This window comes from Peromyscus leucopus, chromosome 19, assembly GCF_004664715.2.
Source record: "Peromyscus leucopus breed LL Stock chromosome 19, UCI_PerLeu_2.1, whole genome shotgun sequence".
Classification (NCBI taxonomy): domain Eukaryota; kingdom Metazoa; phylum Chordata; class Mammalia; order Rodentia; family Cricetidae; genus Peromyscus; species Peromyscus leucopus.
In genome coordinates, this window is record NC_051079.1 from 21,759,687 (window position 1) to 21,784,223 (window position 24,537).

The 24,537-nt window shown below is 38.2% G+C and overlaps 1 protein-coding gene across 1 annotated transcript in view; it reads left to right on the forward strand.

Moving 5' to 3' along the window:
- The window catches only part of Map3k2 (mitogen-activated protein kinase kinase kinase 2), a 68,916-nt gene that overhangs the window by 15,283 nt on the left and 29,096 nt on the right, over nucleotides 1-24,537 (forward strand). Inside the window, exons 2-5 of the mRNA XM_028867067.2 lie at nucleotides 18,008-18,076; nucleotides 19,961-20,079; nucleotides 21,413-21,453; nucleotides 23,105-23,204. Coding sequence (XP_028722900.1) covers nucleotides 18,073-18,076; nucleotides 19,961-20,079; nucleotides 21,413-21,453; nucleotides 23,105-23,204 — 264 coding nt within the window. The 5' untranslated portion in view covers nucleotides 18,008-18,072. The remainder of the gene's footprint in view (nucleotides 1-18,007; nucleotides 18,077-19,960; nucleotides 20,080-21,412; nucleotides 21,454-23,104; nucleotides 23,205-24,537) is intronic.

Below are 24,537 nucleotides of genomic sequence, written 5' to 3' on the forward strand. Positions count from 1 at the left end.
TAGGGATAAGTGGCTTTTTTGGAAGCAAAAACGAGTATTGCAGAAGTGATTTGATTGGAGGCAAAGGGAGGACAAAGTCCCTTAAGTTTGGTTATGCAAAAATCTCAGAAGGGAAAGTTGCAGACACTTCTTGGTCTTGATCTTGGGAGGAGAAGCAGTGCTTGCTCTATGTGGGAGCTTTATCAAAGACATACAGCTACTGTGGTATATGGAATAAGAGATTTAGGAAAGGAGCAAAAGCAGATACGGTTGTGGGAGAGACTCTGAAGCCCGATCTGCAGATTTGAGAAAAGCCACTCACCAGCTTGTCTGAAGCAGTGGTTCAGTGCAGATGATAGGTGAACCTGTGGGGCCACAGAGTGGAGCTGGTGGAAAGTCTGCAAGATGACATTTCTACACAGCCTCCTCTTCATTTGCTCTCTGTCAAGGTTTCACTGGTGGACCTGGATTTGGAAGAACAGATATATGTGGAGCAGGGAGACCAGAGATATGGTGGAATCTGGTGATAGCACTCACCTTTGTCTAATCATGTTTTTGAGAGTAATTTGCCCTTTTGGCCAACTGTAACCTGGAATAGGATTCTGGGAAATGTAGTTTGAATTAATCAAGTTGCCCTAGTACAACAACGACAGTAAAGGGAGGGGAAAACTCCACGAAGGAGGATGTTGAAGTTGTGGGTGTCTGCAGTCTATTCCCATGCCAGTCTGATAAAGCCAGTTGCTTAACTTCTCCACACCTGTTTCCTTATCTACTTTATGGGATTGTTGTGAAAGCATTTAGCAGTGTCAGCATTATAAGTGTTGTAGCCAAGGGGAAAGGCTTCCCCAAGGGAAGTGTTTCAGCTCTGAGGGGAACAGTGTCCTGGCAGTTGGGAGCCAAGGAATACCACAAAGTGACACTGTACAACAAACCTCACACAAGAGATGTATTGGGAAAGACACATGAAGGTGGCTGCCTCTGCTTGAGAACAGCAGAGAGCTGAGTGAGAGGCAGACTTTATATAGGGTTTTTTGAGGGGCGGAACTTTCCAGGGTGGAAATTTCCAGGGCGGGATTGGTGGGTTTTTAAACTCAGGAATTGGTGGGTTTTCAAAACCCAGAAGTGAGCTTGGACATTTTACCGTACAAGCACAATGCAAACTATGGTACTTAGTAGCTTAGTAATTACAGTAGTAATGGCAAGAAAGAAATAGGGCACACTTTGGAGGGAGAGATGGAGAGGAGATGAGTGGAGATAAGAATGTAACATGAAGTCCATATATTTGAGGATATTGCAATCTAACTGCGAGAACACTTGGTCACATGGGCTAGAGATATAGCATGTGCTGTCAGTGAGAGAGCTTGGTGTTGAGTGATGGTGTATGAACTCCTTAACATACTGTCTGGGGTTTCCAGGTGGTAATTCTTTCCACTGTCATTTGTAGATATGATCAAATACAGACATATCATTTATAGATATCTGACCCCCATATGCCATGGCACACCAATAGATAAATGTTAAGAGAATTGTCCTTACTTAACAAAAATAAACTGGAACAACCACTAGCCCACTGGAATGTATGGTTTCCCTACATATGTTAAAATGAATGTGATGCAGTGCAATATTTACAAAGTACCATGGAAATCTTTAATATAAAACACTATATTCCAAAAGCTCATAGTAAAAAAAGTAAGCATTTAAATATATATAATTATGATGTCAGTAATATTGGCATTTTGGAAATGAAGTCTGCTTAAATATCAGCCTTACCTAATGGAAATAAGATGTAAATAGACAGAAACCTCAGTTTGGCCAATAAAAATAAATTCCATATTGGGAGAGCATACCCCAAGCCCCCAAATGGGATGCAAAAGTGTGCAGAGTGGCAGTAAGTTAATTGAGAACTTTTCCTTCTGCGGGGAGTAGTGTTAGAGTATGTACACAACAGAGTGTTATTTATTCATCTATGAAGACATTACACCATTTGTAGTAAATGAACTGAACTGGAGACCATCATGTTAAGTGAAATAAGAAATAAGCTTGACTTAGACAAAGCCTCTTTTCTCATATTCAGGGAAACCATTTTTTGCATGTATCATTACGTGTCTAGGAGTAAGGATTACTAGAGGAGAGAGGGAGATAGGCATTTGGGATGGTAGAAAGGTAGGCCCAGGAAGTAGGTTCTGGCAAGTCCTTTTGGGGGAAACCCGGCAGCATGTTATTGGTTTGTCATGGGGTTTTTGTTGGAGGTTGAGGTTTTGGTAATGTGTCTTCTGAGTTTTGGTGGAACAGTGCAGCCTTTGGTATTACTTGGGACTTTTGAATTATATAATAAATAGCAGAAAGAGGACTGGAGTAGTTAAGAACACTTTGTTCTTGTAGAGGACCTGGGTTTGGTTCCCAGCTTCTACATGGTAGGTAGCTCATAATCATCTATAACCCCAGTGCCAGGGGATCCAGTGACTTTTGCTGTCTGGGCACTAGGAATGCATGTGGTGCATAGAACATGTATGATAAATAGATATCAATAATAAGCAGCAGGAAGTATTACTCCTACCAGCAAAGTATTCTCAACAGTTGAGTATTCATGATGGGCCCAGGAATTGTTTTATTAGGCCAGTGTTAAGGTATAGATATTATTTTGAAAAGGACTTGTTTAGTTGATTACTATTGTGTATATGTATGATGTGTGTGTGAATGCATGTGCCCTGGTGCATATGGAGGTCAGGACATTTTTATGGAATCAGTTCTCTTCTTCCACCTTTATGTGGTTCTGGGGATTGAACTGAGGTCCTAAGACTTGGTGGCAAGTACTTCTAACTACTGAGCCATCTTATTGGTTCTGTAAAATTATTTTTATGCTTTGGAAAAATTTTATTTTTAATTAAAAAATTTACTGTGTGTATGTATGTACGTACGTACATGTGTCTGTGTGTCCACTCCATGGCCTTAGCAGTGTGTGCTTGTGTGCCTATGTATGTATGTCTGTAGATCAGAAGATTGCTTGTGGGGATTGCTTCTCTCCTTTCATCAGATAGATTCTAGGGATTGAACTCAGGTCTTAATGCTTGGTGGCAAGCGCCTCTAACTACTGAATCAGGCCTTCATACTGGCCTGATTTTAGAATTTTAAAAAGATAATATTAAATTTTATAATTTAGTTTTAAAAAATTTTATTAATTTTTTGTTTACTTTTTAAAGACAGGGTTTCTCTGTGTATCCTTGGCTGTAGAGCTTGCTCTGTAGCCCAGGCTGGCCTTGAACTCAGAGATCACCTGACTCTGCCTTCCAAGTGCAGGGATTAATGGTGTGTGTCACCAGGCCTGGCTTTATTTTGTCACTTTTCAATATGGGAGAGTATTGAGGTCAGTATGATGGTATACCAAAGACATATATTTCTAGAACAAATAAATGAACTAAAGGCAGTGCAGTAGTGTGTATGAGTGGATTCTGAACAAGATTAGAGTCAAAGCTGAACTTAATAACTTCTTATATATGCATGATGATCTGAAATTTTAAACATTTTATACATTTATACATTTCCTTTAATTCTTACAACATTCATGAATGGATGCAGTTCCTGTTCCCATTTTCCGTATGAGAGACCCTGAGAGCCATTATTGTAATTACTGTCAGTGAACATTGAGTAATAGGTTTGGTAACTCATTTATGAAGTATTCCTTTTTTTTTTTTTTAATACCTCACAAAAATACCCCTAGACAACAGAGTTTATATACTCTGTACATATGTCCAAAGTGACTTGGGAGTTTTGACCAAAGCCTAAATTTGTTAGAGTACTAATTTAAATGCTACCTTCATTTCCTTTAAGACTGTTTTATAGTGGGGCTGGAGAGATGACTCAGTGGTTAAGGGCACTGTCTGCTCTTCTAGAGAACCCAGGCTCGATTCCCAGCACCTACATGATGGCTCACGCCATCTGTGACTCCAGTTTCAGGAGATCTAAAACTTCCTTCTGGCCTTTCTGACCTCTGTGGACACTGCACAAATGTATGGTTCACAGACATACATACAGGCACAACACCCATACAAATAAAATAATAAGGACTTTTTTAAAAGACTGTCTTATAAAATACAGGAAAAAAGATTTGTAGACACATACGTTCTCACTATGGCTCAAAAGCAGAAGTGGGAAGAACTTGAAGTATATACCTCCTAGCTGGTTTTGTGCACCTGTAGATGGCCACAGACTGTAAGTTACATAGAGCAAAGATTGATTTCTTAGAGGTTGAAATCCAGAATCAAGAGGTTGTGGCTGGTGAGAGGACCATCTCGATGTGGTATAACATGGTAGAATACATTTTATGGGCGGGTAGAGCAATAGATCAAAGTTAGAGCCTCTAGCCCCCCCCCCCCCCTTTTATCAACAGTAATCTATGCAGGAAGGTCAAGCCTCCTGGCATAATCACCTCTCTAAGGGTCTATATTTTAATATTGTCCTATTGGGAAAAGCTCAACAACATGGTTTTTCAAAGACACATTCAAACCATAGCAGTATATCAAGTTGATTTTGCTTTAACACTTATTAGCATAATTATTACTAGCTAGTCAAGCTTCAATTAAGTACTTTACAAATATTTACTTGTTGGGCTGGGACTGTAACTCACAGGTATAGTTGTTACCTATGCACAAGAACCTGGGTTGGATCTGAGAGAAAATTAAAGCAAAAAACAAGCCACAAAGAAACATTTACTTATTTCATTTCCACTGCAATTTGGTTATGCATACCACAATCTCCATATTTACAAGTGTGGAAACTAAACAAAGAAATGTTAAGTCATTTGCCTATGGTTGTACACTTGTTAAGTAACAGATTCAGTTTCAAAATCAGACAGTTTGGGCCCACAGTCTAAGCTCTTTACTACTCTGCTTTCTGTCTTTACTTTTGAAGGGACCATGGCCATTCAAAAAGGAAATGTAGATGACTGAAAAAGAATGTTGTAGATTAAAATTATGGGCCACGCATGGTGATGCATGCCTGTACTCATGCTGCTTGGGAGGCTGAGGCAGACAGGCAGATAGACAGACTCCATGCTAAGTATAATAATTACTTTTGATTCATTCATATTGTTCACTTGTGTCAGTAGTTCATTCTTATATATTGATGAATATTATTTATTCCATTGTGTACAATTACCACAGACTTGTCTAACTGGTGATAGACATTGGGTTTCTACTTTCTAGTTAGTGACTACAAATAAATCTGCTAACAATTTTCTTTAAATATTTGTGTGGATATATGCTTTCACAGTTTAACAGTCTTACCATGGCTAGCTAAATTTGTTAAAAGTCCTCTCTTTTGTTTACAGGTATTTTATTATCATGATTGTTGTTATTACTGTTTTTACAATGCTAGGGATTGCTAAACCAACTACTAACATTGATTGATCTTTGTATTATCTCTGTATTTCTAACTATACATAATTGGAATCATGCAGTATATGACCTTTTCAGATTAGTTTCTTTTACTTAGCAATCTGCATTAAAGGTTCCTCCTGTCTTTTTGTGGCATTATTTATAGCTCATTTTTTTATTATTATTTTCTAAGTAATACTCCTGTATTAGTTACTTTTCCAGTTGCTATGGTAAAACACACTGATAAAAACAACTTAAGGGAGAAAAGATTTATTTTGGCTCACAGTTCCGGGTCATTGTCCATCATGGTAGGGAGTCATGGTGGCAGGATGTAGAGGAGATAGCTTGGTTATTTTGCATCTACAGTCAAGAAGCAGAGACTGATGAATATTAGCACAGCCCTGTTTCTTCTTTCTATGCATTTTGGGACCCCAGCCTGTGGAATGGTACCACCTAAATGACCATGGCAACTCTTATAAAGGAAAACATTTAATTGGGGCTGGCTTACAGTTCAGAGGTTTAGTCCATTGTCATCATGGCGGGAACCATGGCAGTATACAGGCAGACATGGTGCTGGAGAAGGAGCTGGGAGTTCTACATCTGACTCATAGGCAAGGAGACTGTGTGCCACATTGGGTGTATCTTGAGCATATGATACCTCAAAGCCTGTCCCTTCAATGACACAGTTCCTCCAACAAGGCCATACCTCCAAAAAGTGCCACTCCCTATGGGCCAAGCATTCAAACACATGAGTCTATGGGGGCCATAACTATTCAAAACACCATACCTCCTCAGTTAACCTAATAAAGAATTCCTCACAGGCATGCTAGAGGCTAACCTAATTTAGATAATCTCTCATAGATGCCCACTGAAGCTTGTCTCTTAAGTGATTCTAGATTCTGTTAAGATGACAGTATTATCACTAATCCATTGTATGATATGCTACAGTTATTTTTATTTCACTCAAAGATTACATTCTTTAAATGTAATTGTTCTTTTTTTTTTTTAACAAATTTCATTAATTTTTATTTTTGTGTATGAGTGCCTGAATATATGTCTGTGCCATATGAATGCAGTGCCTGTAGAGGCCAGAAGAGGGCGGCAGATCCCTTGGGAGTAGAGTTACGGATGGTTGTGAGCTGCCTTATGCTGAGAATTGAGTCTGAGTTCTTTGGAAGAGCAGCTCATGAGCCTTCTTTCCAGTCCCTGGTTTTAAAAGTAAAATTGTATTTGTTCATTTATTAAGTTTGAGACAGGGTCTTGCTGTGTAGCCCTGGCTTAGACCAGCCTCAAACTTTTAAACTTGTGGCAATCTTGAGCCTCTTTAGTGCTGGGATTGCAGATGTGCACCACGATGTCAACAAAAGCCCCACCCCTGCACTTTTTTTTTTAATTCTTTTTTTGAGATAGGGAGTCTCTACCTAGTCCTGGTTGTCCTGGAACTTGCTGTGTAGATCAAGTTGGTCTCAAACCCAGAGATCCTCCTGCCCCTGCTGAGATTAAAGTTATGTACCACCACATCTGGCTCTTATTTGTTGGAAGTGATTCTGGGGATTAAATTTAGGATCTCATTCATGCATGCTAGGCAGGTGTTCTACTACTGAACTATGTCCCCAGGCCATTTATGCAGAATCCTTCCAACATTTGAGTCTTCAGTCTTTTGGAATCTTATGACTTTGATTTATATTTGCATTTGCTTTTCTATAATGGCTAAAAGTAACATGTTTTGATATCTATATGTAGTTGGACAGTATATAAATATCTTTTGTATAGCAAGTCTTTATTGATTATGTATTGGTTACTTTTCTATTGTGATAAAACACTATGATTAAGGAAACTTAGGAAAGAAAGTGTTCTATGAGGGTGGAGTGAAGGCATGGCATCAGGGATAGCTAAGAGGTCACATTTCAAACAGTAAGCAGGAGGTCGAGAGCACAATGGAATGTCATGAGTCAGTGGCACACCTACTCCAACAAGGCCATGCCTCCTGATCCTTCCCAGACAGTTCCACCAACTGAAGACAAATGCAAGCCCATTGACCTTTCTTATTCAAATTCCCACAGATTTGTCTTTGTGGGCTGTAAGAGTTATGCTTTCTAAAGGCACGTGTTTGGCATACTTAGGTTTGTGCATGTGCATATTTTCTCCTTATCAGTGGCCTTTTTATTTTTTATTTTTATGAATATGGGTGTTTTGTCTGCATGTATGTCTGTGTGCCTGTGTTGTCAGAGGCTAGAAAAAGGGCATCAGACCTCTGGGATTAGAGTTAAAGATTGTTGTGAGCAACCATGTGGGTGATGGGAATTGAACTCGTGTCCTCTAGAAGACTAACCATTGCTCTTAATCACTGAGCCATCTGTCCAGTCCCATGGCCTGTGTTTACTGTCTTACTCTAGTGTGTTTTGGAGAGCACATGTTTTTAATTTTGATGTTCAGTGCATATTTTTAAGATTGGTATTTTTGTTATTCAAAACATAGTACTGGACCAATTGGATAGCTAAGTGGGTAAAGGCACTTGCTGCCAATCCTCATCACTTGAGTTTAGTCCCTAGGATTTATATGCTAGAAGTTGTCTTCCACATGCATGTGGTAGTACATGAGCCCACATACATATACACACTCAATGAATAAATAAATACTGCTTTTAGAAAGGATATTATTAAGGAACTAAAGAGAAATCTTTGCCAAACTCAAGGTCACTAATTTCCCCCCCTAGAATTGGATGTCTTTTACTCATTCAGGTTTACTAATAATCATGAATTATATTTTATACATTATATGTCCATTGGGTATGGTGACACAAACCTTAAATCCTAGCACCCTGGAGGCAGAGGCAGATCTCTGTGGGTTCAAGGCTTACGTAGTCTACATAGTGAGTTTTATGAGTACTATGTGAGTACTATGAGTACATTGTATGTTCTAGGTCAGCTGGAACTATACAGTGAAACCCTGCCTCATACAAACAACCCCCCAAACCAAAAAACAGAACCAAAAATAACCCCCAAACCCTATTCCCCCCAAAAGCCCATTGTTCTACCACTGTATATAGAAAATCTTATCCTTTCCCAATTGTATAATTCTAGCACCTTTACAAAAATTAGTTGACTGTATCTTAAAAGTCTGCTTTTAGATGATCTATGCTTTTAAAAAATATTTATTTTTAATTATGTGTTTTGGGACCTAACAGTTTGTGAAAAGCAACCAATAGCCTTGGCAATGCCTGGGTTGTTTGGGGTTTCCATGGTGCCACTTTGGCCAGCAATGTAACCCATTCCTGGCACTTGTTATTGAGAGACGTCGAGCTGGGACTTTGTCTCTCCTGTTACTTGGTGACTCCACTTCAGTTTCTTTCTTATTGTATGTATTTTAAGAAGCTTCTACTGTAGTAAGGTCCCATAAGACCCCTCCACTGGCCCTTAGTTTTAGCTGTACACCCCTGTATTCCCTTTCTCACCTCTTGTTCCCTTTCACCCCACCGCTCTGTTTAATCTTCCTTCCCAGTCCCCATCCATCCAAAGCTATACATTCTGTTTCTCCTCCCTTGAGATTCTTCCGTTCACCATAATCCCTTACTCTGTACCTAACCTCTGTGGTTGTATGGATTATAGCCTGCTTATCGAAGACTTAACAGCCAGCATTCATATGTAAGTGAATACATACCACATTTGTCTTTTTGGATCTGAGTTACCTCATTAGGGTTTTTTTTTTTTAATGCTCCATCCATTTACTTGCAGATTTTGTTTTTTCTTTAATAGCTGAGTAATATTCCACTGTGTAAATGTAACATATTTTCTTTAGCCATTCATCCATTGACAGACATCTAGTCTGTTTCCAATTTCTGGTTATAAATGATTAGAGCAACAATGAATGTGGTTGAACAATAGTCTCTGTAGTAGGATGTAGAATCATTTGGGCCCGTGTCCAGGAGTGGTATAGCTGAATCTTGAGGTAAATCTAGTCTCAGCTTTCTAAGGAATCACCACACTGATTTCTATAGTGACTGTACAAGTTTGTGCTCCCACAAGCAGTTGGTTGAGTGTTCTCCTTGCTACACATCCTCGACTGCATGAGCTGTAAATGGAGTTTCTCTGTCCTGCCCCGTTCCGTAACCTCTTCCATATAATCACCCAAAGGCTTATATTAATTATAAATGTTTGGCCGATGGCTCAGGCTTATTACTAGCTAGCTCTTACATTTAAATTAACCCATTTCTATTAATCTATGTATGGCCACGTGGCCTATGGCTTACTGGTTCTTTCACATCTTGCTTCTTGGGCAGCTCGCAGTGTCTGCCCAGACTCTGCCCTTCTCCCTGTTTCTCTGGCTTTCCAGCCCAGCCTTATTATGCCAAAACAACTTTATTATCAACCAAGGAGAGAGACACATATTCACAGCATACAGAAGGATATTCCACAGCAATGAGCTGTCATTTGTTTTATTGATCTTGACCATTCTGACTGTTTTAAAATGAAATCTCAAAGTAGTTTTAATTGACAATTCCCTGATGACTAAAGATGTTGAAAATTTATTTAAGTGCTTCTCAGCCATTTGTGTTTCATTTTTTGAGAATTCTCTGTTTAGATCTTACCCCATTTTTAAATTGGATTGTTTTCTTGATGGTTCAGTTTCTTTAGTTCTTTACCTATTTTAGATATTAGCCTTCTATTGGATGTGAAGTTGGTGAAAATCTTTTCCCATTCTGTAGCCTGCCACATTGTCCAAATGTCCAAATATGTGGGATACGTCCTTTCTCATACAGATGCTTTCAGTTTCATGAAGTCCCATGTATTAATTGTTGATCTTAGTGCTTGTGTTATCTGTGTTCTATTCAGAAAGTCCTTTCCTGTCCAGTGAGTTCAAGACTAGTTCCCACTTTCTTTTCTATCAGGTTAAGTGTATGTGGTGTTATGTATTTGTCCTTATGAGGCCAATGATCCATTTGGTCCTTGATCCATTTGGAGTTGAGTTTTATGCAGGATGAGAAGTACGAATTTGCATTCTTCTCTATGCAGTCATTCAGTTTTACCAGCACCATTTGTTGAAAATGCTTTTTTCTAGTGTGTATTTCTGGCTTCTTATAAAAAAAAAATCAGGAGTCTGTAGGAGTGTAGACTTATACCTGGATCTTCATTTAAATTCCATTGGCCAATCTGTCTGTTTTTATGCCAATACCATGCTGTTTTTATTACTTCTATAACACAGCTTGACATCGGGGATAGTGTGATAACTCCAGCAGTTCTTTTATTATTGAGGATTGTTTTAGTTATCTTTTGTATTTTATGTTTCCATATGAAACCAAAAACTGTCCTTTGAAGATCTGTGAAGAATTGTGTTGGACTTTTGATGGGGATTGCATTCAGTCTGTAAACTGTTTTTGGTAGGATGGATGTTATTACTATGTTAATCCTACCAATTCATGAGCATGGGAAATCTTTCCATCTTTTGATATCTTCAGTTTCTTTGTTTTTTTTTTTTTTTAAAAAGATTTATTTATTTATTTATTCATTCATTTATTATGTATACAGTGTTCTGTTTGCATGTATCCCTGCAGGACAGAAGAGGGTACCAGATCTAACTACAGATGGTTGTGAGCCACCATGTGGGTGCTGGGAATTGAACTCAGGACCTCTGGAAGAACAGCCAGTGCTCTTAACCTCTGAGCCATCTCTCCAGCCGTCTTTCTATGTTTTAAAGCTTCTGTCATACAAGTCTCTTACTTGTTGGTTAGAGTTATTCCAAGATTTTTTTTTTAGGGTATTGTGAAAAGTATATAGTTTCCTTAATTTCTTTCTCAGTCTGTTTGACAGATGTGTATAGCAGTGGTTCTCAACCTGTGGGTTGAGACCCTTTCACAGGGGTCGCCTAAGAACATCTTACATACCAGACATTTACATTGCCATTAATAACAGCAGAATTATAGTTATGAAGTAGCAATGAAAATAATTTTATGGTTGGGGTCACCACAACTAGAGAAACTGTATTAAAGGGTTGCCACATTAGGAAGGTTGAGAACCACCAATGTATAAGAAGGTTACTGATTTTTGGGTATTAATTTTTGTATCCTGCTACTTTGCTGAAAGTGCTGGTCAGCTATAGGAGTTTCCTGGTGGAATTTTTTTTTTTTTTTTTTTTTTTTTTTTGGTTTTTCGAGACAGGGTTTCTCTGTGTAGCTTTGCGCCTTTCCTGGGACTCACTTGGTAGTCCAGGCTGGCCTCGAACTCACAGAGATCCACCTGGCTCTGCCTCCCGAGTGCTGGGATTAAAGGCGTGCGCCACCACCGCCCGGCCCTGGTGGAATTTTTAGGCTAACTTATGTATGCAGTCATATCATCTGCAAATAAAGATACCTTGACTTTTTCCCCTCCTATTTGTATTCCCTTGGTCTCCTTCAGTTGTCTTATTGCTCTAGCTGAGACTTGATGTGCTGTAATTAGTAAGTATGGAGGGAGTGGACAATCATGTCTTGTTCCTGATTTTAATGAAAATGTTTTGAGTTTCTCTCCATTTAAGTTGATGTGGATTGTGAGCTTGCTGTTAGTCACTATTATTATGTTGAGGTATGTCTGTTGTATCTCTAATCTGTCCAGGACTTTAATTATGAAGGGGTGTTGGATTTTGTCAAAGGCCTTTTCTGCATCTAATGAGATGATCAAGTGGTTTTGTTTTTCAGTCTATTCACATGGTGGATTACATTTATTGATCTATGTGTCTTGAACTATCTCTGGGATGAAGCCTACTTGATCATGGTGGATGATCTTATTGGTGTGTTCTTGGATTTGGTGTGCAAGTATTTTACTGAGAATTTTTACATCTATGGTCATAAGGGAAATTGGTCTGTAATTCTCTTTCTGTGTTGAGTCTTTATGTGGTTTAGGGATAAGAGTAACTGTGGCCTTGTAAAAAGAATTAGACAGTGTTCCTTCAGTTTCTATTTTGTGGAATCATTCGAGGAGTATTGGGAGTTAACTCTTCCTTGAAAGTCTGGTAGAATTCTGCTCTAAAACCATCTGACCCTGGGGTTTTTTTGTTTGGGAGACTTCTAATTACTGCTTCTATTTCATTAGTAGGGACTATAGGTCTGTTCAAATTGCTTATCTGATCTTGATTTAACTTTGGTAGGTGGCATGTATGAAGAAAAGTACTCATTTCTTTTAGATTTTCCAATTATGTTGAACGCAGGTTTTTAAAGTATGTCCTTATGATTCTCTGGATTTCCTCAGTATCTATTGTTTTATACCCCCCTTTACCTTTAATTTTGTTAATTTGAATCTTTTCTCTCTGCCTTTGAGTTCATTTGGCTAAAAGTTTGTTGTTCCTATTGTTTTCCCCAAAGATACAAATCCTTGTTTCATTGATTCTTTGCACTATTTGTTTGTTCGTTTCTATTTTATTGATTTCAGCCTTGAGTTTGATTATTTCTTGCTTTCTACTCCTTTTGGGTGTTATTTCTTCTTTTCTTCTGGACTTTTCAGGTATACTGTTAAGTTAGTAGTATGAGATCTCCATTTTTTTTTTTTTTTTTTAAATAGACACTCAGTGCTATGAACTTGCCTCTTAAAACCACCTTCGGGTTGGGGATTTAGCTCAGTGGTAGAGCGCTTGCTAAGGCCCTGGGTTCGGTCCTCAGCTCCAGAAACAAACAAACAAACAAACAAACAAACAAACAAAACCCCACTTTCATCTTGTCCCATAAGTTTGGATATGTTGTGGTTTCATTTTCATTCAATTCTAGGAAGCTTTTGAATTTCTTTCCTAATTTTTGTCTTGACTTATTTTTCATTTAGTAGTGAGTTGTTCCGTTTCCACGCGTTTGTAAACTCTGTATTGCTTCTGTGGTGTTGATATCCAGTTTTATAACATGGTGCTCAGATAGGCTGCCTGGCGTCATTTCAGTCTTCGAATCTATCGAGACTTGCTTTGTGTCCAAGTACGTGTTCAATTTTGCAGAAAGTTCTATGTGCTGCTGAGACGAAGGTGTATTCTTTTGTGTTTGGGTGAAATGTTCTCTAAATATGTTAGGTCTATTTGGCTTTTGATGTCAGGTAGCTCCAGCCTTTTTCTGCTTAATTTTTGTCGGAATGACCTGTCTATTGGGGAGAGTGGATTATTGAAGTCACACGCTTTCACTGTGTGAAGGTCCATATGTGTTTTAAGCTGTAGTAGTGTTTCTTTTGTGAACGTGGATGTTCTTGTGTGTTTGGTGAATAGATTTTAAGAACTGCAATATCACCCAGCCAGTGGTGGTGCATGCCTTTAATCCCAGCACTCGGGAGGCAGAGGCAGGCAGATCTCTCTGAGTTCAAGGCCAGCCTGGTCTACAGAGTGAGATCAGGACAGGCTCCAAAGCTACACAGAGAAACCCTGTCTCGGAAAAAACAAAACAAACAAAAAACCCTGCAACATCTTCTTGTTGGATTTTCTTCTGATGAGTAGTATGTAGTGACCTTCCCTGTCTCTTCTAATTAGTTTTGGTTTGAAGTTTGATTTGTCAGATAGTAAAATGGCTTGCTTCTTAGATTCATTTGCTTGGAATATCCTTTTCCATCCTTTGACTCTGAGGTGATGTCTATCCTTGATGTTAAGGTGTGTTTATTGGATGCAGCAGCATGATGGATTCTGTTTTCTAATCCGGTCTATTAGTCTGTCTTTTTATTGGGGAATTGAGACCACTGATGTTGAGAATTATAAATGAGCAGTGTTGGTTCACGTTATGTTGTTGTGGTAGTGTGGATTTTTTTCTCCCCTTCTTTTAATTAACTAGTCTGAGATTATTTATTCTTTGTGTTTTCTTGGGTGTGGTTAGCCTCTTCAGGTTGAAGTTTTCCTTCTAGAGGCTTCTGTAGGGTTGAATTTATAGATAGAGCTGCTTAAATTTGGTTTTATTGTGGAATGCTTTTCTTTCTCCATCTATTATGATACAAAGTTTTGCTGGATGCAGTAATCTGGGCTTGCATCTGTGATCTCTTAGAGTTTGTAGAGCATCTGCTCAGACCCTTCTGGCTTTTAGAGTCTTCATTGAGAAGTCAGGTGTTATTCGAATAGGTTTGCTTTTAGATGTTATTTGGTCTTTTTCCCTTCCAGTTTTTAATGTTCTTCTTTGTTCTGTACATTTAGTGTTTTGATTATTATGTATCATGGGGAATTTCTTTTCTGGTCCAGTCTCTTTGGTGTTCTGTGTGCTTCTTGTACCTTGATAAACACCTTCTTTTGGTCAGGGAAATTTTCTGCTATGATTTTGTTGAAAATAATTTCCGTATCTTTAACCTGTGCTTCTCTCCTTCCTCTATTGCTATTATCCTTAAATTTTTGTCTTTTCATGGGTTTCCAGATTTCCTGGACATTTTGTGTTTGGATTTTTTTATATTTAAAATTTTCTTTGACCAAGTTATCCATTTCTTGTATCTTGTCTTCAATGCCTAAGAGTCTATCCTCCCTTTTATTATATGTGTGTCTATACACACACACACACACACACACACACACACACACACACACACACACACACACACACATGCTTACTGCTGAAGTTTTTGTGTGACCAAGCAAACTTAAAAAAAAAAAAAAGCATTTAATTGGGGGCTTATTTATAGTTTCATAGGGCAAGTCCATAACCATCATGGTGGAGAGCCATGGCAGCAGGCAGGCATGGTGCCAGAGCAGTAGTTGAGAGCTTACATCTGATCCACAGGAGACACACAGAGAAAGGTGGGGGGAGAGGAGAGAGAGCAGGCCAGTGAGAGAGCTAACTGGGGATGACTTGGGCTTTTGAACCTCACTCCCAGTGACAACCTCCTCCAGTAAGGCCACACCTAATCCTTCCCCCAGATTTGTATCAGTTAAGGACTAAGCATTCACACAAGCCTCTGAGGGTCATTCTCACTAGAACTACGTACAGTAGAACCAGAGGGTTCCTTCCGCAAGGATAAGTGGTCTTAATGCTGAGCCACTGCTTCAGCTTTCCTTCTGCTCAAATGAACCTCTTGACTTTTTTGTTCTTCATTGGAGGTTTGCTGGTTGTGAGTTCCTTTAGGTTGTTTTGTTTAATTTTTAATGTCTGGACATCTTTATTTTTCAAAGTTATTCTCCCTTATTTTTGAGAAGTTGGTTCCAGGTTCTAGGATTGCACAAGGTGCAAAGAGGAAGCAGCTCCTGCAAGCTGTCTTCCGGCCTGTACCCAAGCACTGTTATCTCAGTATGTGTGTGCTTGTACCTACACCCTTTCTGTACAACCTAGACTTCCAGGTTGGCAGGGTTTTGTCTTCTTTTTTTCTTTCCCTTGTTGTCTTTGGGAAGGGTGCTTGGGGTTGGTAGTTTTTTAGGTGGTTTAAAGATATTCTTACTGTTCATCCTTGCTGCTGTTCCTTTATATATGATTTTTTTTCAATTTTGTATCACATTTACTTATTTGTGTGTGGTGTTCATATGTAGACCTTCTATTGAATTTTTTGTAGCATGAGTGATGTAGCTCAGTGGTAGATCTCTTCCTTAGCATTTGCAAGGCCCTAGGTTCAATCCCCAGGGTGACAAAACAAAGCATATCAATACAAAACAAAACCCAAAACATAAAACAAACTTCTAAGCCACTTAACGCCTCTCTTTCATCTCCTTGAATATAAGCTATGGCAGAAGAATTAATGACATTGTATATTATTTCTCCAGTGTGTCACTTCTGGACCTTGTTTATATTGCTTCTCTTTAGGAATTTTAAGATTTTTAGGTAGAATCGAAACAGCATTTATTTGTTTTTGTGCAAAATTGCCCCCAAATGCTTCTGTGTACTTGCTTCAATGTCCTGTGATTATGAGGTTTTCCATCCTGATAATCTGACAATCTTGTGAGGAAATCCTGTAAATAAGAGATAAAATTAATGACCAAGAGCCTCATCTTCTCAACATATTGCTATATCAGAGATTATAATTGTGTAATAAATTAGATGTTAAATAAATCAGTCTTTTCACATAATTAATCTGGAGACTCAGAGAAGCCGTCCTGGACTTTTTGGCACCCTGGCAGGTGGCTGACAACGGTAGTACTTAGGTAGTGGAAAGCTGAGTTCCATCTGGACACCAGAGCATGTTTGGGGATTGTCAGTTTGCTTGTCAGTAGCGGCTGTTACAGGAAAGGATGCTTCTCGAAGTCTGATAGGGTGAAAAGAGCGGTAGTGCGAGGTGAAACTCGAAATGGCGTGCCCATGTCACAGCCATGCGGAGATGAGATTCTGAAGCCGACTAGGGTGCAATGTGGAGAGTGGTGATGAAGTGCTGATGGATATTTTGTTTCCTTTTACTAATATGAAACAACATTTCATTGTTTGTTTATACTGTAAGCTCTTAAACTTAGTTTTACAAGCTGGTGAATACTGAGAAATTATTTCCCCCATAGAACTATAATCATACATTCCCAGGCAATATAAATAATATGGTTGAAAAATACACATTGCTATTTTACTTATTATATAAGAAAACAAATTATCAAGTACCCAATTACTAAGTTACATAGCTATTAGATATTTGCCTCAGTTCATTTGCAGAACCCCGTCCCTCCCTCCCTCCCTCCCTCCCTCCCTCCCTTCCTTCTTTCTTTCAAGAGAGGTTGGGGGAAGAAGGGGAAAATCATAATTCAAACAATTAAGAAGTTGGAAAACAACTTCTGATAGTATGGAACTCTTTTTGCAGACAAGGCTGACCTCCACCTTATAAAAAATCTGCCTACCTCTGCCTCTTAAGTGCATGGATTAAAGGCATGTACTACCATGCCCAGAACTATATAGGCTTTTTGTTTGTCTGTTTGTTTGGAGACATTATTGAAGATATGTGCTTCTGTAACAAAGTAGATTTTCAGAATGGAGGTTTCCCATAACAGCACAGAAGAAGACATAGAAAGTCATTGAATAATCATCATAAGACTTGGCAAAAAAACAATTAATCAGTGACTGCACAAATCTGGTGTGTATGTGTGTGCGTGTGGGAGATATAAACATGGAGTGGTAACGAAGAGCAGCCCTGCAGTGTTTGAAATGACTGAAGGAACAGAACACAGAAGCTCTGGGGTGTTCAGTTCCTGGAACTTTGGTTCTGTATGATGCTAAAAATATACAAGTATTGTGCTGGTGTTTGGTACCTATCTTTCTAAATTTCATATGTTTTGGTAAAGTTCTGGCATAGTAGTACACTTAAAGATGTAATTCAGAACAGTATGGTTTCAGGAAAGGTCAGTTGATTAAAGTACTAAGTACATTTTCAGTGTTTTTGCTAAGTGTCTAAATAGGTGGATCATAACCTAAACATAGAGGTTGCTGTTTTCATAGAAAGAAGGGGTAGAAAGAATGCATGCTGTTAGAAAGTCCTGATACAAAATGGCACCTGGGAGCTGAGATTTGAGGAGGGTTGTGCTAAGGGCTCGTGTGTCAAAGCTGTTTATACAAACTATGTTTGCTGCTGATCACCTACTTTTTTTAGGTCCTGGAAGTTTAGTGTGTTAGGGAAGGGTACCTACAAAATCAGGTCCTAACATTAGGTATTCTGAAAAACTCAAATTATTTCTAGTGTATACACACGTATCTTTCATTAGTGTCAGTTGTACCACTATTTTCCTTTTTGTGGTTGCCTCTGCTGTTTTTTTTATTAATTAATATGTTTGTCTTCTTTCCTTTTAAGGCAATAAAGAATGTTGATGAGAGAACCATTTTCCTTTTTCCCAAATTATTGAGCTGGTTGTCATCATGGGTAAGTTTAAGCTAAAAGCATTTAAAAAACATTTATAACTAAAGAATAGGATGAGGGAGAAATATCTTATAATACACTTTATTTAGAACTTTTTTGTTTGTTTGTTTGTTTTTCGAGACAGGGTTTCTCTGTGTAGCTTTGCGCCTTTCCTGGAACTCGCTTTGTAGACCAGGCTGGCCTCAAACTCACAGAGATCCACCTGCCTCTGCCTCCCGAGTGCTGGGATTAAAGGCGTGCGCCACCACCGCCCGGCTTATTTAGAATTTGTGATACAATATATTTATATATGTGATATAGGAGATTTAGCTAATATTTTACTTAATGGATTTTAAGGCTTAGGGTAAAGTAGAGTGTTTGAATAGTTAGCATATGTGAGGCCCTGTATTCAGTCACAGGTGCCACCAAAACCAAAGCGAGGCAAAGCAGTTTTGAGTTGAAGTACTTTTTATGTGGTTATAGTTTTGGATTGACCATTTGCCATTGCTCTTAACTGCTGATCCATCTCTCCAGCTCCACGTTGTTGTTTACATTGCTATTAGTCTTTGATAATAAATACTTCTATTTACTTATTTTAATGATTTATTTGTTTATTTTATGTACATTGATATTTTGTCTACATATATGTCTGTGTGAGGGTGTCAGAAGCCCTGGAACTGGAGTCCCAGACAGTTGTGAGCTGCCATGTGGATGCTGGGAATTGACCCTGGGTCCTCTGGAAGAGGAGCCAGTCCTCTGAACCACTGAGCCATCTCTCCAGCCTGATAAATACTTTTATATTTGTAGTCTTTGGAAGAACTTTGAGAGACCCTTTTAGAGTATTAGTAGGCAGTGTCCACAGAGGGAGCTTTTCTTTTTCTTCCTCCAAGTATCAGCAACAGGAACACATCTCAAAAGTGAAGTCTGCATTTTGAATATAAATGCTAATGGAAGATGATATTTACACAAGGTTTATTTTTCCCCTCATTTTTATTAAGGTTTTGACATCTAATGTTTTGTTTGGGAGTTGTAGATAAGAATTTGTTCTAGCTGGGCTGTTTTGACTCAGGATGTTAAATCACTAAATGAATTAGAATGACATTTACTTCCCTTATAAATGCCTCGTGTAGGACTTGGAGAGAGCTCAGCAGTGAAGAGCACATACTGCCCTTCCAGAAGACCTGAGTTCTTGTTCCAGCACCTACATTAGATGGCTCACAACACCTATAACTCCAGCTCTAGGAGACCTGACATCTCTGGCACCTGCACTCATATACACTTATCCATACACAAACACATACATACACACAATTAAAAATAATAGCAATAATACAAAATAACAAATACAATAACAAATATTTAAAACAAAAATAAATGTCTCATGTGGACACTTAGTTTATGTTGAGCTTGAGTCTTACGCAGTTTGATGTTAGTTGTTCCCAGAGGTGTTTTTTTTTTTTAATTTACTTGTCACACAACATTTTATTTTATAAAAAAGGCAGGTGGATCTCTGTGATTTCAAAGCCAGCCTTATATACATAGTAAGTTCCAGGACAGCCAGGGCTACATAGAAAGACCCTGTCTCCAACAGCAGCAAAAACAGCAGCAACAGATTTATTTTATCTATGAGTATGTTTCATATGTGTGTGGGTGCCCATAAAGGCCAGAAGAGTGCACAGGATTCTCTGGAATTGGAGTCACAGGTGGTTGTAAGCTATTCAGTGTGAGTGCTGGGAACTAAACTTGAATCTTCTGAAAGAGCAGCAAGCACTCTTAACTACTGAGCCATCTCTCCAGTCCAACTAACTCATTTTTAAATTAAATTTCATTATAAATTCTGTTTGATGTCTATGATAAATATATGTTGAAATCACAGTTTTGTGTATGTGTTCTTTTAAAAATACCTAGATGATCAGCAAGCTTTGAATTCAATCATGCAAGATTTGGCTGTCCTTCATAAGGCCAGTCGGCCAGCATTATCTCTACAGGAAACAAGAAAAGCAAAACCTTCATCACCAAAAAAACAGGTATCTATTTCAGTAATACTCTAAAGATTTCATTTTTATTAATATTAAGTTATGTGAATTATGTGTATTTGTGTGTCTGTGTGGGTATGTGGATGAAATTGTAGGTGCCTGTGGAGACCAGCAATACCGGGTCCCCCTAGAGCTAGAATTAGAGGTAGTTGTGAGCTGCCTGACATGGATGTTAGGAATTGAACTTGTGTTAGGAATTGAGCAGTATGTATTCTGAACCACTGAGCCATCTTTCTAGTCCCAATATTAGTAATATTTTAATAAGTGTATTTTGTTGTTCTATGAATTACTTTCATAGCCTGATCTTGTAAGGACTTCTTTTATACTTTGAATCACACGTTGTGTTTATTTAGTACATTGTCTTGTACATTTTCATTTTAAATTTTGTATTTACATTTAATATGTGATACAATATGAATGCTATGTATAGGTAGAATATTGAAGAAATAATGACAAAATATGACAAAAAATGAATACTTTTTAAAAAGCTATATGATAAGTGCTTAAGTTTCTGTTTCTGTTTCATCTCTTCTTCAAGCATCTAAGATAAAATAAGTCTCTTCTGGATGCTTAGAAATGTGGTGATTTTGATTCCTATAAACAGGATTAGTATGAGACAGCTAGCACGGGAAGTAGAAATCTTAGAGTCCCCTTCACTGTCTTTCCTTCCTGGAGTTTCAGTTACTCATGCTCAGCTTAGGTCAGAAAACAACAGATGTAATGTTGGAGACATAAGCAAATCATAAGTTTTAAATTCTGTGCCATTTGAAGTAGTATAATGAAATCTCACACTGTCCTGCTCTACTTGCTTCGGACATGAATTATACCTCTGTGTGTGTTGATCCATGTTGTATATGCTACCCATCTGTTTGTTACCTAGAAGCTGTTTAACTTAGGGAATTGACTACCGAAATCTGAGAGTGAAAATACCAACGATTTGAATATGCAGAAAAGAAGCTTTAAAGTTCTTCCTTTAAGAGAAAAGGAGACAGTTCTGAACTTAATAAGGAAAAACAAGCAAACCAACAAACATGTTCAGAGGCCTTGAAACGTACAGAGGAGGAAGGTCCACAGTGTAGCATTCTGTATGTCCTTAGGTTCAGGTCATTTGAGCACAATATACTGGTGCTCTTTCCTGTTGTCAGATCTAACAGAGTAATTCTCAGCTCAGTTTTTTTGGCAGATATCAGGTGATTGGAATTACACCTTGAAAGTGAAACCCCCTTTCTTCTGCTCTGTGTTAAATGAATAGGCTAAAGAAAAAATGACTTCAGATTTATCTGTTCTCTGCATGATTATGACTGATATCTTCATTTTATTATAGAATGATGTCCGAGTCAAATTTGAACATAGAGGAGAAAAAAGGTAAGGAAACATTACACATCAATTAAATAATAAAACGTATATTCCAATTAAGCCATTAAAGAATCTTTTTAGATTTGAGTGAAGTTTGGGGTTTGAAATTAAGAATGGAATAGTCTTTGGTAATGTGTGACATTCACCTAGACTGAGGAGAAATAGAATATGTCAAAATGCCTGCTAACCATTGGAAATACTGAATGTGCTGCTTTGCAATATCAGGAAGTAAATAAGATCACCTTATAATGCACACTTTAAAATTTTACTGTTTACTTTTATTTTTACCGAGTAAAATTTTTGACTGTTCTCAAGAGATTTGGATGCTGTGACATGTATTTTGTTAATAATGTTGTACAAGTGAGTTGGAATGGTGGCTGCAGGCTATTTATGTAGCAGGAATGTAAGCCTAGCCTTCTATACCTGGTGTCGACTTGGTATCTATACCTCAGGGCAAAGTAGCTGATAAAAAGACCTAACAGGAGTTACAGAAGATAGTTTGTTGTTATTAGTGACTCATGATGTTCCTGAAGGCCTGTCAGTCTTAAGGAATTTAAAATGACTCACAAGTCATATAACTTGAAGATGTGAACACAATTCACCAGAGATACTGAAAAAAAAAAGTATGCCTGACAAACTGTAATATCTAATGTATTCCTTATTAGAGATTATTTGCTGGTTATTTGCTAGCTTTTCCATCCCCTCTGCTCTGTCCTTAGTATGTGATAGGCCCTGAGAATACATAAAGTGAACACGGAACTGCCTTCTTCCCCAAGAAGCAGTAATTCGAACATGGTACTATCTAGACTTAGTGCATGTCCTCTGATCCGGCCAGGCCGTAGGAACAAAAGAAGTAAATACCGTATTCATGAGTTTGTTTTACTGCAGTCCCTTGAAGATGTGTTAGAGATGCTTGTATAGTATGTGTGCTAAAATGGTGAATTGATAAGGGTCCAGAAATCAAACTTTGATCTCTACAGGATGGATACTTACTATTATTAACAATTTCATTGTGCTCTGTTACACATAGGTCACATAGTTAATTAAATTTATTTTCCTAAGTGGATGCTTTACATTGGTCTTTAATATTTATGTGATTATAAATTTAAAACTTTTTAAAAATTATAATTAACATAGAACAAATTTTACTGGTTCTATTCTAAATTTTATATTGAAAATTTTTGTATTTTATTAAAAGTGTGTTATGATTTTTGCTTTTTTTTTTTTTTTGTTGCTTTTGTTTTTTCGAGACAGGGTTTCTCTATGTAGCCCTGACTTCCTAGAACTTCCTCTGTAGACCAGGCTGGCCTTGAACTCAGAGATCTGCCTGCCTCTGCCTCCTGAGTGCTGGGATTAAGGGCGTGTGCCACCACCTCCCAGCTTTTTAAAAAAATTTATTTTTATGTGCATTGGTGTTTTGTCTGCGTGTGTGTCTGTGTGAGGGTGTTGGATCCCCTGGAACAGGAGTTAAAGACAGTTGTGAGCTGTCATGTGGGTGCTGGGGATTGAACCCAGGACCTGTGGAAGAGCAGCCAGTGTTCTTAACTGCTGAGCCATCTCTTCAGATGAACTTAATTTTTTCATATAACAAAATAGAACTGTTGTAAGTATATTGTTTATGACAAACAAAATAAAATATTTCAAAATTATTTTCATGTAGAATCCTGCAGGTTACCAGACCAGTTAAACTAGAAGATCTGAGGTCTAAGTCTAAAGTTGCCTTTGGGCAGTCAATGGATCTGCACTATACCAACAATGAGGTAAACATGTGCCATTTCACTTTGGGTAGTTTTTATCTTGGAAAATTAATGTATTCGCGTAAGAGATTGTGTTTTTATTTGGTGTCTAGTTAGTAAAGGAGTGGTACATTAGATGGAGAAATGTGACAGATTTGTAAATTTTACCGTATTAAGTGGACGTGCTCCTGTGCAGATGATTGAGTGAGAACATGCAGTAGGAAGAAGTGGGCATCACCTTGCTGTCTTCTGCTCTCATTTTTTCCTTTTACTGTGTGTACTCAGTCAGTTTACTTTCTTGGGGCCCTTAGAGCTCTGACAGTCCGACAACTTCATTAAAACTTAGGATCATTGTGATACCGCTTAGGATGCTTTTTTATTCCTCTATATATGTTTAAAATATTTTTTATTTATTTTTATGTGCATTGGTGTTTTGTCTGCATGTGTATTGGTGTGAGGGTACCAGATTCCTGGAACTGGAATTACAGACAGTTGGCGAGCTGCCATTTGTATGCTGGGAATTGAACCCTGGTCCTGTGGAAGAGTAGCTAGTGATTTTAACCACTGAGTCATCTTATTTATGTTTGGGGTCAGTACATGTGGTCTTGAGGGCTCACTATGTTTTTGGGAAACCCCTTTTAATCTTGAGATTAGAATTGTATTAGATGGTAACTGGACTTTCTTACTGTTTGTGGGATCTTAAAATTTTTAAATTTTTTTTACTCTTTGGAAAAACTTTTTATTGACCTAATGTTAATGATTTATGAGTTGCGGCCTTTTATGGGGTAGGCATTACCTATTTGCAGAAGAAGCAGACAGTGAGTTGAAGATTTTTGAAGGCGACGCATAGTCTTGTGACAATGAATACAAGAAAAGTCAAAGCTGGGAGTGGTGGTGCATGCTTTAATCCCAGTACTTGGGAGGCAGAGGCAGGCATGGTGAGTTCCAGGACAGCCTGGTCTCTGTAGAGACCTGTCTCTAAAAACCCCAAGCCAAAAAAGTGAGTATCCTCTTGATGCTATTAAGGAAAAACTAGCTGAGGTACTGTTTATGCAGAGACTTGGTATTTTAAGGCAACCCTACAGTTTCAAGGGAAGATGGAAAGTGGACCAGCTTGAGAACAGTGTGACTGGAAAGTGTCCCAGTGGGGATGGGATGACAAGAGAAGTCATAGAAAAACTTTGTCTAAGAAAACACATGGAGCCCCATGCAAATAGAATACTTCAGAATAGCTCAGAGATGAAAACACTCTTTTAAACATGGAAGACAAACAGCACAGTCTGAATGCTTATGTGCAACATAGAATACTTTCTCTGCCGCATACAAGACAGTTCATTGCTTTGGGAGCTCCAGGGCC